The sequence below is a fragment of the Pavona decussata genome, unplaced genomic scaffold, assembly GCF_977016875.1.
Source record: "Pavona decussata unplaced genomic scaffold, jaPavDecu1.1 SCAFFOLD_381, whole genome shotgun sequence".
Classification (NCBI taxonomy): Eukaryota; Metazoa; Cnidaria; class Anthozoa; order Scleractinia; family Agariciidae; genus Pavona; species Pavona decussata.
The window spans coordinates 1450001-1467500 of record NW_028145755.1 but is presented as its reverse complement, the minus strand read 5'-3'; the positions used below and the strand labels follow the sequence as shown (position 1 = coordinate 1467500).

The 17500-nt window shown below is 37.9% G+C and overlaps 2 protein-coding genes across 6 annotated transcripts in view; both read left to right on the top strand.

Moving 5' to 3' along the window:
- The first annotated feature begins 1877 nt into the window (after nt 1–1877).
- On the top strand, nt 1878–5441 carry LOC146452019 (Golgi SNAP receptor complex member 2-like). Its single transcript, XM_085098236.1, has 6 exons — nt 1878–1916; nt 2266–2319; nt 2832–2840; nt 3375–3518; nt 4013–4099; nt 5122–5441. The coding sequence occupies exons 1-6, from the start codon at nt 1878–1880 to the stop codon at nt 5194–5196; spliced, it is 408 nt and encodes a 135-aa protein (XP_084954362.1). The 3' UTR covers nt 5197–5441.
- Nucleotides 5442–14638: 9197 nt separating this feature from the next.
- LOC146452018 (uncharacterized) overlaps nt 14639–17500 on the top strand; it is a 7658-nt gene continuing 4796 nt past the window's right edge. Inside the window, exon 1 of one of the 5 annotated variants that reach the window (XM_085098280.1) lies at nt 14639–14805. The gene's annotated coding sequence lies outside the window, so the exon portion shown is untranslated. Of the gene's footprint in view, nt 14806–16218; nt 16237–16324; nt 16532–17500 lie in introns of those variants that run through there. The other 4 variants (XM_085098278.1, XM_085098279.1, XR_014859845.1 and 1 more) reach the window with 4 other exon arrangements.

Sequence of the window (17500 nt, the reverse complement as noted above, 5' to 3'; positions counted from 1 at the left end):
ATTTTCGGGATTTATTAGAAGCCACATTTATGTTTTGATGTTTCTTTCAGGGAGGTCGTTACTTTCGGGGGGTTGTTACTTTCGGAGGGTCATTACTATCCAAATTTTTACGGTATTGATAATGTGAGAAGAAATTAGATGCTGGTTATTTTGTTGGGGCATAAAGGGTTATTTTGCTTTAAATTATCTGTCTCTTAATTTGTCTTTCTAAGGTTGTGATCAAACTACTGCCTCCACCCCTTCCCCGTGCTTTAGCCCTTTAACTGTGTCTGGAGATAGACTGATGTTGTATTCACTTGTGTTTCTTTTTTGTCGTGCAGCTGTTGAACAAGAAATAGAACACAACTTGGAACAAGCTTAAGTAAACTGGGACTGACTCACCATCCTTATTAACAAAAAGCCGCCATAGAAAAAGCAGAGTGTTCGAATGCAAGTCTTTCTGAAAGTTTCCTCTGTTTAAAATGAAATGATTGCAAGGTTATTAAATCTTCTTCTCATTGGCGCAAAATTGGGTATAAGGGTTGAAATTATTCATACAAAATCAACTTATTGCAGCAACAAGATAAAGCAAAATAGCAGACATGGCTTTAAAGGAAAATTAATTTATTGATCACCAATAGAAACTGGAATGGGGTTTTTAATCTTGAGAACCATAAACAAAAAAAAAAGACATTTTCCACAAACCCTTGTGAACTGCTATTGAGGAATTCTTTCCACTTAAGGTGTAGGACTACACCCTCTGACAAACTTTTTCTTTTTTTAATTATTTGCCTTACAGGACAGTACAGAGAGATATAATCTGTAGGACGTGAAAGAACCCACACACTGTTTGAAAAGAGTAAGGTCATGCTGATGTCCAATCTCACCCCAAATTTTATACCAACTTGATACTGATATACTATTTTTTTTTTTTATGTTGTTGCTTTCGCAGAAAAGTGGATCAACTTACATATGATTTGAGACATTTGAAAACAGGCCTTAAAGGGGGAGTATCACGGGGTTTTTGACCTCTTTTGTTAAAAATGGTAAAATAAGACCTTCCGGCATAGCTACAAAATAATTCTAGAACAACGAGAGGAGAGAAATCAAGTCAATTCTTGAAAGGAACAACTCGTACTCTGCTCTAGCGCATTTTGGAAACAAAAATACGAAAACTTGAAAAACATTAGCCTAATATTTTTCAAGTTTTAATCCATTCCGACCTACTTTGTCTCTTGCCAGAGGCACTTATCGACAGTTTTATTGCACTGGGGTGATAATTTATAACAAAACTAGACAATTATATTTCATTTCTGTTGTCAGACATACATTTTTGGGTTTTGAAATGACATCATATTTTCGTGATACTTCCCCTTTAACAACTACAAACATCGGAGGATGATGAAGGTACATATAACAATAATGACATTGTTACCTTTACTGCCAGTAAGCATGTTGGCTTACAAGTTCTTAACCTGTTCTTCATTACTACTGTAGCTTTGGAAAAATCTGAATCCGGATTATTGATTCAAGATCACTCAGATCATGGTGTATCAAAGGAACTAACGAACCCACTCTGGGTAAAGATACGTTGGTTCCTTTGATGCAACGTCATGGCCCAAGTGACCTTAGATCAAAAATCCGGATTTGGATTTTTCCAAAGAAACACATCCTAAATCCTCCATGGAGTAAGTTTGATTATTTGATTATTATTTGTATTTTAGTAAAATGAAATAGATGACTAAAAGTACACGATGAAAATTCTCGGAAAAAAATTTCCAAGCCCCCAGCAGGAATCGAACCCACGACCTTCCTGATACTAGTTTGCATGCTCTAATCACTGATCTATAGGTCATTCATATGGTAAGCAGGTCAGGCTTGAGGTCACCTATAGCTCAATGGTTAGAGCATCCAAACTAGTGTCTGGAAGTTTGCAGGTTTGATTCCTGCTGGGGGCTTGGAAATTGTTTTCCGAGAATTTTCATTGTTTACTTTTCATAGCATTGGGTGGTTGGCTGGTTTGCTAAATTTTAGTAAAAGCTAGTAAAATATGTGACAGGCTATTTAAACATACAACAATAATCTGTCAGTGAGGATGCCTCCAATAATAAAATTTAACCTCTGAAATCATTTTAACTAATAAAATAATAATCATCCAGTCTTCATAAGCAGCAGCACCGTATAATGACAAACTTGTTGCCATGTAGAGTCCTCTTCTTTTGGAATAAAAAGACCTTGTGTTAAAATTGTTGTTTTTGTGGCTGATAACATTGATTCTTTTGGCAGGAACAAGACGGAAAAGAAAGAGAGGAACTTTTAAACAGAAGGTTTACAACTAATGTAAGCTAAATTATTTTTAGAATGTTAGATGTGTGTTTTTACTTCCAGAATCAGTGGAAGAAATCCCCAAGTGTTACCATTCAGATATAAGCCATCAGAATCAGAATTCTTATGAATGCTGTTTTGCCCCATGTTAAGCTTACTAGGTGATATTGGGGGTTATAGGTTAACCATCTAGTGACCAGAATCTAATTTCTCCTTACCTAATGACTACATTTTCAAACATACAGGTCATGAGAAACAAATAAATGATCACAAAAGATGACATGTTCTGATATTTAATCAAATTTTCCCAGCTAGGTATCATAGAACAGAAAGGAGAGTAAATACATGTTGATATTTTGCAAAGGTTTTTATAGGCAATTAGTGTTAATTTCGGACAAAAATAGTGTCCGAAAATAAAACCGTCCGAAATTTTTACAGTATAGTATAAAACTTTAAACAATAACATGCATGATATGCTCAAAATTCGGATTAGGTGGCTGTGCTCAGTCGTTCTTTTTATCTTAAAGTTTGGAAAGGTAAGTATTTGAGACACTGCTTGAGGCATAAGCTTGATTGAGTTTGTGTTTTTTTCTGGTTGGTGTAAAACCTTGAAGGTACAGTAAAACTATCATTTTCTCAGATTTTATTTCAGTCAAATTCATTTTTTTTAGTCGTAAATTTACTTTGGGTATGTTTCAGCGCAGTGTCGGAAATTTTTGTCCAAAAGTTGTCCGAAATGAGGGAAAAAGTGGCCGGAAATTAAACGTCCGAAATTTTTTGCAAGTAATGTAGTATATGGTGTTTTATGTTTTTTTTTGTATTGTTAATTTCCAACGTTCACAAAAGCATCATTGTTATTAACTCTTTTGACACAGCTTTTCCAGGAATGTTTTTGAAGGCATTCAAAAACTCGCAGCACATGATTAAACACTAGCTGCTGCTCGTGTTTCAAACATAACTTCATTTTAGAATGAGGATGTCAAAGATTGTAGTAATGATGATGATGTCGTTAATGATGATGATGTGAACAGCTGTACTTGACTGTTTAGATTGTGTTATTTGTCTTTTAGGATAGTGGCGAAACATCTATCATGATAGACCATGAACCACAGCACAACACCTCACTTCAAAATGCAGACAGAGGAATAAGTGATTTATTGAGCAGTGGATCTAGTATTTTGACAACTTTGAGAGGTCAACGTATAACTTTAAAAGTAAGCTCATTAAATTTCCGGTAACTTAATAATAAATTCATTTACACATGACATTCCACTGAGTAGTATTTTGACGAAGGAACTTTAAGGTAGTTTTGATTCTTATTTGACACCTTTTTATGATGTAGTTTATATCTACTGTATTTTTTTATTTTTCACCCATGAAGTAAATGTTTAAAGAAAAAACAAGCTGCACTAAGTTATTACAAATTTTATGTAGGAAGGAAATCAAGAACATTTTACATTAACTTGAAGTTGATGTCTATATTTTTTCCATTTGTATCAAAAACATTTGAAGGCTGATTGCATAACCGTTTTGTTCCAAATTTTAGGCTGTTTTTTTTTTTCATTTCGCTTGAAAAGTGCTTAAATATTTGCATGTGGCCTTTGGTTTTGTTAGTGAACCTTGCTCTTTGGTTTTATTCAGTGGTTTACGCTTAGTTTTCTCCAACTGGCCATCAAAGAAAATTTGCCAATTAACTGTTTTTCAACAGGGAGCTCATAAAAGAATATTGGATATTGCCAGCACGCTTGGTTTGTCTAACACTGTTATGAGGCTGATTGACAAGAGGGCAACACAGGTATTGTTGTTTGTTGGTGCAAATGAGGGGTTTGGTGCAGATTGCTTTTTTGCTGTTTCAGCTCACATTCACAGGAATGCGTGCATGTGGCCTTGAATTCCCTCAGGAAACACTGTCCCAATGTTTTATCCATTGCTTTATCCATTGCTTTATCCGTTGCTTCGTTTGCAATTAAAACATATTAGGATTTAGAACAATCTGATTGTGAGTTTCCAGTTTTTCAAGACTTGTGCCTGGCGTCAGCATTTTATCCTGTCATTGACTGATCGCAAGTCAAAAGCTTAGCACAAAAAAGATAAAGGAAACTGCTATTTATTTATTTATTTATTTATTTTGTTTTTTTTTTATTTGCTGTAAAACATGATATAGTAATACAAAAGAAGCAATAACGATTTGGCGAGGAGACCTTAAGAAACCATCAAGCTTATATAAAGAGGTCACTTCGAAAACACAATAAAAATTAATACAAAATAGTGCTGCGTATGTGGGGCATGATCAAATCAGAATTATTACAATAAAAACTTGTGCATTCGTTTCGTGAAAGTAGGGAAACAAGATGAACCCGTTGTGCATGCTATAAAAATTTTGCATTGATATCTAAAACACTATTGCCTTCTGGGGAGGCTTGGGAGCTAGGGTCCCTCTCATTGTTCACAAAAAAATGAGACTAAAATGGTGGACTGCAAAATTTTTTACATTGCATGTCGTATCAATGCACGGCCTTTGAAGGGAAAGTCTGGAACAAGTGAGAAAATAGAAAGAGACTGGAGAGTTTTTCTTGCCTTGCATGTTCATATCTCGCAATTACACATCACAATCTATGCTTTCAATGTATTTTACCTCGTATATTCACTTTACTCTTCACATGTATGTGAATGTCAAGGGAAAAAAGCGACTGTTCTAAAGTTTGTCTGTAGTTCTAGCTTCTTGTCTTACAGAAGTTCTAGATACGCAACTATTATATGTCTTCCATATGCATAGACAGCCTAATGATGTGTTTATTTCTCTGTATTTCCTATTAGGACAAATGGATTGCGTTTGGAGGAATGATCGTAACCTGTATAATTATGTTCTTAGTCGTCAAGTCCCTCACATGATATTCAAGGATAAGCCAGTAACTTATCAAATAATAATTACTGATCCCCATGAAATTCTATTGTTCTCTCTGCATAAAATCAACGATTGTAGTCTTTAAGATGACAAAACAACTGTCTGAGGAAAACGGAGGCGGTCCGTTTTTGTCAGCAGGGAAATTATCAGGGGTAATATAATTAAACGCGCTAAATAAGCATTCTGCAATATTAAAAAATATTGCAGTGTGCAGGTTACAATATTAGGTAAGGCTTTTCCACATCTTACAGCTCAACAACAGTACGTCTCTTCTTTTCCAGTCACTGAAACAGCCGGCATACCGCCAGCAAACCTTCCAGCTCCTCAGGCTATACAGTCAAACAATGCTGAGGTATTTAGTGTGGGAAGAAAGCGAAAAGCATTGGATGATCAATAACTCAACGGTGTTCCCTTCAAGCAGCCGGCGCAACAATTCTTTTGCGAAATCTGCAGCGTACAACTCAATTCACTAAGTCAAGCATCACAGCACAAGGAGGGAAAAATTCACAAGCTCAATGCAACCAAACGTGACCTTTTAAACTCGGTAGGTCTTTAAACTTTGCTGTAATTCTGCTTGTTAATATTTATTTTTTCCTTTCTCGTGGCCTACAAAAGTTAACAATCGCGCGCACTTGTTTTCAAACCCTTTCTATTTCAGCTGTTTTACCCTGACATAAAAGGTTTTTGTTGTGTAAATGTAATTGGACATCTTTCTTTTTTTATGTTTAAGAATTCAATTTAAAATCCCGGTATGTTTCCATTTTAGTTAGGCGTCAATGAAATATGTACGTTTGTGGTTAAAATGAGGCTTAAATAAGTAATAATTGAATAAGATAAACCCTTTGTATTTGGTGAGCGTTGAAGACCTTGATTAAGCATATTTCATCAGATAGCTTGTTGAAAAACTGTGGCAAAATAAGTAGGAAATATATCAAATTGTTTTAATTGCATATTCTAACCATTTTGTTATAATTGCATGTAATTTAAAAAATAATAATTCAGGTATTTATATATCATTGACAAAAATGTGAATCCGCATGCTAACGGATGACAGCTGTTCTGAGACATTCCTCGTTACCTTGGCCTTATAAATATTCTAAATTAATCTCTCCTAATATTTGCTTAAATTACGCTGAAGTTTTACTAGAGTGGCCAGTCCATCAGCTTGCACAAAATAAACTGCTATTTGTGAGCGGGTTTTGGTAAATGAATCAACATTGGAGAGAAAAACACTTCCAGGCCAGGTCGTTTTCCAGAAACAACAGAACTCATTCATGTAATTTAGTAAAACCACCTAATTGTTCGGGTAGTTAATTAGTTGTGGGTTTCCAGGTGAACTTATGTAATCAGCTGTTCTTTAGATCTAACAGATATCGTGAGTAGCTTGTATATTGCTTGTGTTTTAGAGGGTTATATAATCAGCAAGCTTCTTGAGAAAGCTATAAGTTTGTAATCCGTATTCAAAAGCGATATGGAGCGCCAATTTTTCGGCAATCGTCTATCGTCCTTCTTGTACAGCAAGCGCAAGAGACTCTCGCGCTGGCCATACGTAAAACACCCAAGCGATATCTCTCGTTCAGAACCAGAACGCGAATATCACCCAGGTCATCCCAAAAATACAAATAGAAATCGGTGGGCAAGCTGTCAGAGCCAGGCGATTTGCCGGTCTGAAGGCCCTTCAAAGCGGAGAAAAGCTCGTCTTAGTAAATAAGCCCTCACAACTAGCGCGCTCACCATCATTCAAAGAAAATTCTAAACTATCGATCAAATCGGTTTGGATCTGCATGTAAATAGGAGTATTTTTGGCATACAGATCACGATAAAAATTCGCAAAAACCCGCTTAACATCAGCCTGTGACGTTTTTTCGCTACCATCAGTATCAACAACAGAATCAAACGAATTTTTCTCCGCACGCTGTTGCTCATACCGCGTGGGCTTTTCTCCTTCCTCGATCCACTTGGCACGCGATCGAATTTTAGCGCCCTCCGTCTCACGAGAAATAAGAGACGAAAGCGCGCTTTCAACATCTCGCAATTCGGAAACGACAGAATTGTCACCAGCATGGAAAGCATTTTAGCACGAATTAAACGCTTAGTTAAAAAATTCCGCTCACGATTTACAGACTGACACTTACGTGTGCAGTAATTAATCCAAGCAGAACAAATGACAAGTTTCAGATCATCCCACCAAGTCGGCAATAACACTCTTTTGGCGATCAACAACAGAAGAAATCTCACGCTTAAACTCATGATCAGCCAAAAGAGCGGTATTTAATCTCCAAATACCATCTCGATTATTTGAAAAACCATCAAAAGAAAAATCGAGAACTACAACTGAAATCGTGATCGGAAAAAACACACGGTAAAACCTTGTTTGAACAAACAAATTTAAACAAAGAACGAGACAGCAAAAAACGATCAATACGAGTAGCCAGCGAGTAATCAGATTAGACCAAGCAAAAGAAACACCGCGCAGATTCAATTTGCGCCAAACATCGCTCAAAAAAAAAATCGGACAAAAAGGCACTAAGACACTTTTTGTCCGACAGCAAAGTATTAGCAGAATAGTGATCTAATTTGTTATCAATACAATTTTAAAAAAGTCAGCAGCAATAACGCGAGAACCATTAGAAATAAAATAATCATGTAAACACTCAAAAAAGGTTTTACGCTCCGAGACAGTGTTTGGAGCATAGATATTAAAAACATTAAGACTCATAGACCCTAGTAGCACCAATGCACTTAAAACGCGCCCGTCAGAATCAAATAAAAAGCGAAAGATATGGCCCAAAAAATCTGGGAGAGACAAATAAAGCTACCAGATTTGCCAGCAGATTTGCCTCTCCCGAAAGAGCAAAAGCATTGGCCAGGCCAACAGAGAGCGATTTCGTCCGCGACCTTCTTAGTGGACACATGAGTTTCTTGTAATAAAAATAAATCATACATTCAAATGCTCAAGCTCGCGCAAAACAGTGAATCGCTTAGCAGGGGTGCCAAGACCCCCAACCTTTAAAGATACAATTTTCAACGACATTGGTGCTGCTAGCGGCGGTCTAGAATGACGCCTAGCCCTCACCTTCACAAACTCATGATCAGAGTCCTCCTCAGATGATTCGCGATCGTGATTATGATGATGACGATGGCGCTCACGCTCCGCCTTTTCCTGTGTAGTGCGTTTACAGTCCGAGGATGGTTTTTGGACACTTGAAGGCGGTGGCTCACTCGCTGCTTTCGGCTTGGGTGGCTTCTTGGGCTGTTGTTTTACAGAATCCTTTGAGTCCTTGGAAGACTTGAACGAAGGCTACTTGGAGACCGATCTCGCCGCCTCGGCAGCTTTAATGGCCTCCGCTTCCTCTGGTGTACGAGAGGCCACCTTGGCGTAAGAAGGTCATGCAGCAGGCGACGAAGCTGAGTCCGAAATGGTCTCCACATCATCGGGGTTTAGAGATCCGCCAGACTCGTTAACCACATTTGCGCTGTATAACACTGAAAAAAGGACATACTGAAACGTCATGGTCTTTCTCAAGACAAATAGAGCAAAGGGGCGGTGACTGGCAATCTTTAATCCTATGGCCCGGCGCTTCACAATTAAAGCACCGGAACGATGAGCATTTTGCGGCCACGTGGCCAACATCCCCGAAGCGACGGCACATTTTAGGCTGAGATGGATACCAGATTCGTATTGACTCGCCCGCAACAAAAATAGTTGGCGGGATGGGCAAATTCAACTGCATCTTAGCAGTACGCACACCATTATAGATATTAGCGGTGACTCTGTCCCAACGAAAAGAAAAAACCTTGCCATGATGCGAAAGTCGACCGATCAAAACAGTGTCCGGTAATTCAGTAGGCGCTCCGTAGATCTTAACAATCATCACACGATTCTCACAGTTGTCTAAGAAAACTGTGCAGCCAGCAATCGATACGGACAGGACCCCAAGGGCAACGTTTTTCGCATCGGTCGATCGAAAGCTTACCACCCACGTGTTATCTGACGCCCGTCGCTGGGTAGACAAAATTTCATCTACGTCAATACCGGCCGCATCAAAACCATTGATAATCTCTTGGCTGCTCACTTGTCAGTGTATCGACCGAAAAAACAACATATAATTCTTTGCAAAGTCGCACACGGCGGTCAGTTTCCTTCAAGTTCTACGTAAACTTCGGAGCTGATTCGCATCTCGTACAGCAATTAAACAAATCACATAAAACTTTCGGTGCGCCTAGAGGTTTTTCAGGAACGTCTTGGGACGCATTCTCAGGCATAGAACAATCACCCAAATCCTGAGGTGATGGCGAAAACAACTCAGGCTTACAGGTGTCACCACAGGGCGTCTCTTCAGGGACCTCATCAACAGCTTTCGAAATAGGCCTTATCACGGTTTTCGACGCCATTTTGACGAGAAGGCAAACACGCTTGAATTAACAGTGTTTGTATGGAAATTCGATGTCAAATAATTTTCATAAAACATCGCTTCTGAAAAATTCATGAATTGGAAACTTTTGGCACTAGGAAAAAGATTTTAAGAAAAAAAATTGGAGGGATGTAGCTGTGCCGGAAAGCGTGCAGTCGTGTTTCGAACTTTCCATACATTTGTCTGTATTTTTTTCCCGCGAACTATTTTTAGTAGCAGTTCACGGCTGGTTTGCTATACAGACAAATGTATGGAAAGAATGACTAAGGTTGAGACCTCTAGGTCTAGGGGCTAATTTTTTAACTTTGTTTAAAAAAATGGTTATGATTAAGGGAGTTAAGGGTTCATTTTTGAGCTTAGGGTTAAAGAATGGCTAGGACTAAGAAAGCGCTAAATTTGGAGCTTAGGCCTAAAAAATGGCTAGAGTTTGAAAGCTTAGGGTTAAATTTTGAGTTTAGGGTTTATAAATGGCCCGACTTAAGAAACTTTTTGGTTAACTTTTGGGCTTAGGAGTGGAAGGAAGCTTGGGGTTAATTGTTGAGTTTAGGGCTACAAAATGGCTAAGGTTGAGAACATTTGGGGTCATTGAGTGACAAAAAAACAATTGAAAGTACAGACAAACAATTTGAAAAAAAGCCTCGACAACAAAAGAAGAAGACTCCACGACAGTTTCTCGTGAAATTTGGACCTCCAAAAATCCGGCGTGTTCTATCATAGACAAAATAAATAATTTTTTTCAGTATATACCACAGAAGTGAATAGTGCTTTTAGCGCGCTGATTGGCTAGCTCGGAGGTGATTAGCCAAGTACTATTCACCTCCGAGCAACCAAAGAGAAACAAGATGATAACCCGTTTCGCCACGGTCACTTAAGAGGAAAATATTTCGATAAAAGAGACGGCTATTACCAAAAATACAACAAATTTTGGTTTGACGGCATTACATGGTAAATTATTTAATCTTTTAAACCTCATATTCTAAGGCAAAAAATAAAAATACAATGCATTAATTACGAAAACTGTCGAGCACTATAATTACAATGTTGACAATGAAACATCTAATGTTTTGCAGTATGGTTTCAACAACAGGACAAATTTCACACAACAATCGAAGAAAAGCACGTAGCAACTAAACAAGTGCCTCTAGAAGTTTTATTTGTCTACAAGAAAGCGAGACGGAACTAATTCTACAATACGAAATCGCTTACCGCGCGGCGCGCGAGATTTTGAAATTTCGCGCCATTTGTCGGTATATTGAAAAAATAAAGTAAGTTTTGGTCCATTTCTTATTCAGCTTGTGTGGTATATACTTTATTCACCTCAGTGTCGGTGAAAGTGATGGATATTTACCTCGCCGCAATATCCATCACTATTCACCTCCACTTTGGTGAATAATTGTATAGTATTAATAAAAATTAGCCCTACTAGCCTCGTCAGCATGTCCAAATTCAAACGAATTTTTACTCTGAAATGAGGTTAATGGGGTTAATTAACATGTATTGAAAAGAATAATAAATCGGCCGCCATTTATGAAAAAGGTCTATGTCGTATGCACTGCGCTGTTCATTGAAGGGCGTTTTGAAATAAAATGCTCAAGCTAAATGTAATGAAACAAATACGCTTTAAGAAATAGCTTTTCCTTCAACTGAAATGGCCCAAAATTTGATTTCTCTGAACATTTTAACTTAAAATGAGAAAAAACATCATTTTGACAACCACTTGTTATATAATTAGTTTTCACGAATCTCTGAAGTTTCCTTTAAAATCAGAAAAATTGCCTCATTTTACGATTTAGATTACATAACAACAATAACAATAACAACGGGTTAAATTTCAGGATAACTTGCAAATCCTGGTGGTGAGAGGTTAAAGCCGATCGAAAAAATTTCTCAAGAAGAGCTTAATGCCTGCCTTTATGTTTCCACGCGTTTACGAGGACTCCAATCGCAATAGTTCTTAGTTCATCTATGTAACCCGTACGTGTGAAATCCGTCGCTCGGCACCACTCAGCAAAACATTTGCACAAATGTGCACAGCTCTTACGCTTCTCGATAAGCTTGAAGTTTGAGAACTTACACTGAATGCTTGTGTCTGTGAGGTTGTACCTCGTACACTTGGACTCGGCTTACCTTAAGTCGTGTTTTAAAACGTCTGCGAGGAATTCAGTTCAGCATAAAAAAAGCCGCGTCCTGGATCCCTTCCTTCGCTCGGCACCACACAGCAGAACATTTGCTCAAATGAGCACAACTGTTATGCTTCTCGATGAGCTGAAACTTCAAAAGCACTTGAATGCTTGTCTCAGAAAGGCTGTTACTCATACACTTGAACGTTTCTTGAATTTGAAATGTATGTACACTCTGTTTTTTTTTTTTTTTTCATAAGAACGTCTAATTTTGGAGCTGAGGCTGAACGTTCTTATATTTTTTTGCGATCTGAGGCTGAAAACGTTCTTAAGATGTTCTTAAATTACATGGTATACACTACATGTATTTCAGTAAATCAATGCGGACGTGCTGAGATCATCAAGAACTGCTGATTATGACAAACCGAGATGTGTGTTACCATTGTTAATGTTATACAAAACATGTACTAAGTATTTTGGCTAATTTACATTTGGTACCTTGATTTTATATACAGATTAGCAAAATAAAAACGTTCTTGATCGAGCCTCAGCCTGAGGAACGTTCCTAATACGTTCTTAAAATTTTGGTTAATCTCAGCCTCAACGTTCTTATAAAAAAGGTTCTTATAAAAAAAACAGAGTTTACTTCGCTTTCGATTTTTCATTCAACTCCGTTCGCAAAGAGCTGCATGCGCGTGTCATGTGATCATTACGTTGTCGCTTTGGTCGGAAGTTGCCTCAACATCCAGTCGTCTTAATTTCAACATCAATATTCAAACGGGGAGAATTTAATAAAACAATTATTCCATTCACGCTTGTTGGATATGAGATTGGTTATAGCCAACTCGGCGCTTCGTGCCTCGTTGGCTCTTTACCATCTCATATCCAACGCGCGCTCATTGAATAATTGTTAAATAGATTCCTGAATAAACCAATAAATAAAGCAATAGTTAAATAACGTAAAAGTTATTTACAAACATAGCACATATATTCAGTTAAGATATCAAAAATATAAGAAGTCATCAGCGTTATTGTTTGTTGCCGTGTAGTTAGCACCACTTCCCTGTAACAATTTGATTGTATTGTAACGGGCTGTTGTGTTACATAGTGCCCAAATATGGTAGGTCCATATTAGGGCATGCGATGTGGTCGTGTAAGCAGAGCAGATTGTAAGAGTGTGTTGCTCGCAGACGATATTAAAACTGAAGAATAAAGTGTTCTTCGCGTTCTGTGTTAGCGAACCCAGGGTACGGTAACAGTATTATAAACTGACGACAGGCCATTCCCTCTTTCTCGTATTACTCAAATCAGTTGAAATCTAGAGGGGCAAACAAGAAGCTCGGAGAAAGATATCTAGTAACATAGTTAGTATTAACTATGCTATTAAGAAAAAAGCTTTTCACGTTGGATTGTCATAACTCTCAATTTAAAGATGATACATCATTGTGAGTGACGTATTTCAGTGAGTGAATGACACAGGCATACTCAGAAGAAGTTAAAATCCGAGTGCTCCTATCCGGAGTCGAACCGAAGACCTTCCGATTACTGGTTTGGATGCTCTACCACTGAGCTACAGGAGACTTGTTGGAGCTAAGGCCATTAAACTACGTTCACTTTTGTTAAGATTTCTATCCAGTTGAGGTTGATGGCTATCTTTTAGGGTTACGCACACAACTGATCCCAGTTGCGATGCGTGTTTGAAACTCCCTCCAATTTCCTACAACAAATATAGCCTCGAATGCGGTTCTTTTGTGGATGACTGTACATTGCTGGCTAAAGCTAATAATATCATGGGTGACAAATTACTCCTTAATTTTGGCGCGAAATTTCATCGTTAATTTATAATTTCACATGCATGTGAAATTGCAAAAATTGCTATGGCAACGTTCCCTATATCTCAGGTGCCAAGATGGCGTCCAGGTTTAAAGATGTTACGGATGAAAGAAGTTACCGCATCAAAAGACACTACAGAAAACCTAAATAGGCGAAAGAGCACAGTCAATTAACTGGATGAGGGTTTTGAGAACTGGTGTGATGAAAATGACCTTGAAAAATACCCTGAGACGGTTCGTCCTGAGCAGTGGGATAAAAGCACTTGAGCGGTTTCATGCCTGCGTGTGTAACAGACGGAACCGACCACGATTGTGAGCGTAATTTGTCACCCATGAAATTAAGAGGTAATCAAAGTGTGTACTCGTGAAATTAGGAGAGGGAAATTATTAGAATTTTGACAAAACGCGCGTGAAATTATTTCCTAATTTCACGAGTATACCATTTGATTACATATACTAAACCCTGAGTCGCTTTTTGCAGCGTCCACTTTGTAACAGATATTGGACTGTGATTTTTCATTAAATAAAAATCGTTTAAGAACCATAGAGCAAGCAAACAATTCTTCCGTTTCCCCCAAAGGAGTCAGAGCGATTCGGTGAAGTGTTCAATGCAACTGTTTTCGAGTGTTGCTTTCAACAAATTCCATGCCATTCCTTTAATGTTACTAACCATCAGAGGAAATGATTTGTCGGTATGGCAAAACCTTGTAAAATAAAAAGGTGATTGTAAAGGATAACAAAACTCTTTATTTGCTTCAATCATTTCCATGACAACGGCCGAGAAACGCCCAGTGCAGGATAAACAGGAAGTGTTAACCCCAGGGGGAGGCAAATTTAAATTTGAGTCACATTGTCGATTATCAAATGAATACTCTTTAACTTTGAAATTATTTCAATATTTATAGCAGCAGAACAGTGTATCCGTGAGAAAGATTACGAAAAAAATATTGAATCAGTGAGATACATATCAAATATGTAGCAAGAAATCTGAGATGTTCAGTGTTAACTAGACAGACTTTCAATTATCTCAGTTCCAAAGTAATGCATTCAAACCACGCTTCAATTAAAACAATTTTCCGGTTTCGCCTTAATTAAGTTTGATTGGATTGTCTGGCAAGTTCTTCATTATAGAAACGTCACGCTATTCGTTCCTGTTTTTATTCTACAAAGTTCTTTCTTTGCGCGCGTTCGGCAGCAAAAACGTGGAGCAGCAAATCAACGTAAGGAAGGTAAGTGAAAGAATTTTAAAGGCTTTACGCTGGCAGCAAGATGTTCTGCTGCGATTGTCATAACTTCAGTTTGAAGATAATGCACTTCACTGGAAACAATTTTCCGGTTTTTGCCTAGTTTGACTGGATTGTCTATCACGTTCTTCATTATAAAGGACAGGTCATTCCCCCTTTCTCTTATTCCTCGAATCCTTTTCTGTGAGCTCCTCTGGGAAATAGTAGAGGAGCAAAAAAGCAACCTCGTTCCCAGGGTCTCTCCTCTTCCTGTCCCTTGCAACAACATAAGCTCGCAGGGTAAGTGTTAGCTCGATTTGTTAAGAAACAAGCTGTTCAAGGTCGATTCTCATAACTTTCAGTTGATTTGTGTTCAAATAATTTTTTCAGTTTAGCTTCATGAGTACCTTTTATTGTTACAACACGACTAAAATTCCTACTTAGATGAGGGTTTGGAACTTCTTCCAATTCACCACAACAAACGGAGCCATGAACGTGACGGTTTGTAAATAAATGTACATTGTTGGCTGTATATACAAAACCCTGAACCGCTACTTTGCGACAGATATTGGACTTTGCACGAGTAAAACCGAGCGTCACTCGAAAACCATTGAGACCGATGAAGCAAACGTGTTTCCGTTTCCGCCAGGGTGTTTACAACAATTCTTGCCAATTTCATGATAAAATTTTCAGACAACTTCATAAAAACAAGCGCATTATCATTTAGTTTATTTTGAAATCGTGGATCTACCAACTTTTTTACGTTAGTGGAGTGGTGCCATCCAACAACTTACGAGAGCCGGCTGCATGGTCTAAAGAACTTTAAATCGTAGTATTTCATGCTTTGAATGTTTTGTTACCAGATGAAATGATTTTTCGGTAAGGCAAAGGCCCGGGGGCGAAGGCAAAGAGCAATCGTGAAGAAGGTCAAAACCCTCTCTCTACCTTAATTAGACGAATCAAAATCATTTCTTAAGTCACTGATTAAGGAGTGAACCCTGATGCAGGATAAACATGAAGCGATAACCCAAGTGTGAACAAACCAGTTAAACCAAACTGTCGATTATCAAATGAATACTATTTAGCTTTGAATTATTCCAAAATTGATTGTAGCAGAGCCGTGTATCCTTAAGAAAAGACACGAAAAAAATGACATTGAATCAGTGAGATATCTATAAAATATGTAGCAAGAAATCTAAGATGTTCACTGTAAACTAGACAGACTTTCAATTATCTTCTAGAATAATAAATTCAAGCCCTTAAAGTTTACGCTTTACTTGAAACAATTTTCCGGTTTCGCCCAGTTTGATTGGATTGTCCGGCAAGTTCTTCATTATAAAAAGGTCACGCCATTTGTTCCTGTTTTTATGCTACAAAGTTCTTTCTTTGTGCGGGTTCGGCAGCAAAAACGTGGAGCAACAAATCAACGTAAGGAAGGTAAGTGAAAGAATTTTAAAGGCTGTTACGCTAACAGCAAGATCTTCTGCTGCGATTGTCATAACTTCAGTTTGAGGATAATGTACTTCACTGGAAACAATTTTCCGGTTTTGCCTAGTTTGACTGGATTGTCTATCACGTTCTTCGTTACAAACGACAGGTCATTCCCTCTTTCTCTTATTCCTCGAATCCTTGTCTGTGAGCTCATCAGGGAAATAGTAGAGCGGCAATCAAGCAATCTCGTTCCTAATGTCTCTCCTCTTTATGTCCCCTGGAGAAGCATAAGCTCTGCAGAGTAAGTGTTTGCTCGATTAAACATTTTAAACAGATATATGTTAAGAAACAAGCTGTTTAAGGTCGATTTTCATAACTTTCAGTACTAGTTGTTTTGTATTCAAATGCTTTCGACTTTAGCTGCATGACTAACTTTTATTGTTACAACACGACCAAATTCCAACTTGGTTGAGGGTTTGGAACTGCTTCCAATTCACCACAACAAACGGAGCCATGAAGGTTGTTGTTTGTAAATAAATGCAGATTTTTGGCTGTATATGCAAAACCCTGAACCGCTACTTTGTTGGATTTTGAACGAGTAAAGCCGAGCGTCACTCGAAAACCATTTAGACCGATGAAGCAAACGCTTTTCCGTTTCCGCCAGGGTGTTTAGAACAATCCTTGCCAATTTCATGATAAAATTTTCAGACGACTTCGTAAAAACAAACGCATTATCATTTAGTTTATATATATATTTTGAAATCGTGGATCTACCAACTTTTTTACGTCAATAGAGTAGTGCCATCCAACAACTTACGAGAGCCGGCTGCATGGTCTAAAGAACTTTAAATCGTAATATTTCATGCTTTTAATGTTTCTTGTTACCAGAGGAAATGATTTTTCGGTAAGGCAAAGGCCCGGGGGCAAAGGCAAAGAGCAGTCGTTGAGAGGGTCAACTGAAAACCTCTCTCTACCTTAATTACATGAATCAAAATCATCTCTTCAGTCACTGATTAAGGAGTCAACCCTGATGCAGGATAAACAGGAAGCGTTAATCCAAGTGTGAACAAACCAGTTAAACCAAACTGTCGATTATAAAGTGAATACTATTTAGCTTTGAACTATTCCAAAATATATAGTAGCAGAGACAGAAATGTTACTAAAAGAACGTTAAATCAGTGAGATACTTGTCAAATGTGTAGCAAGAAATCTGAGATGTTCAGTGTAAACTAGACAGACTTTCAATTATCTTTAAAAAGTAATATCTAGA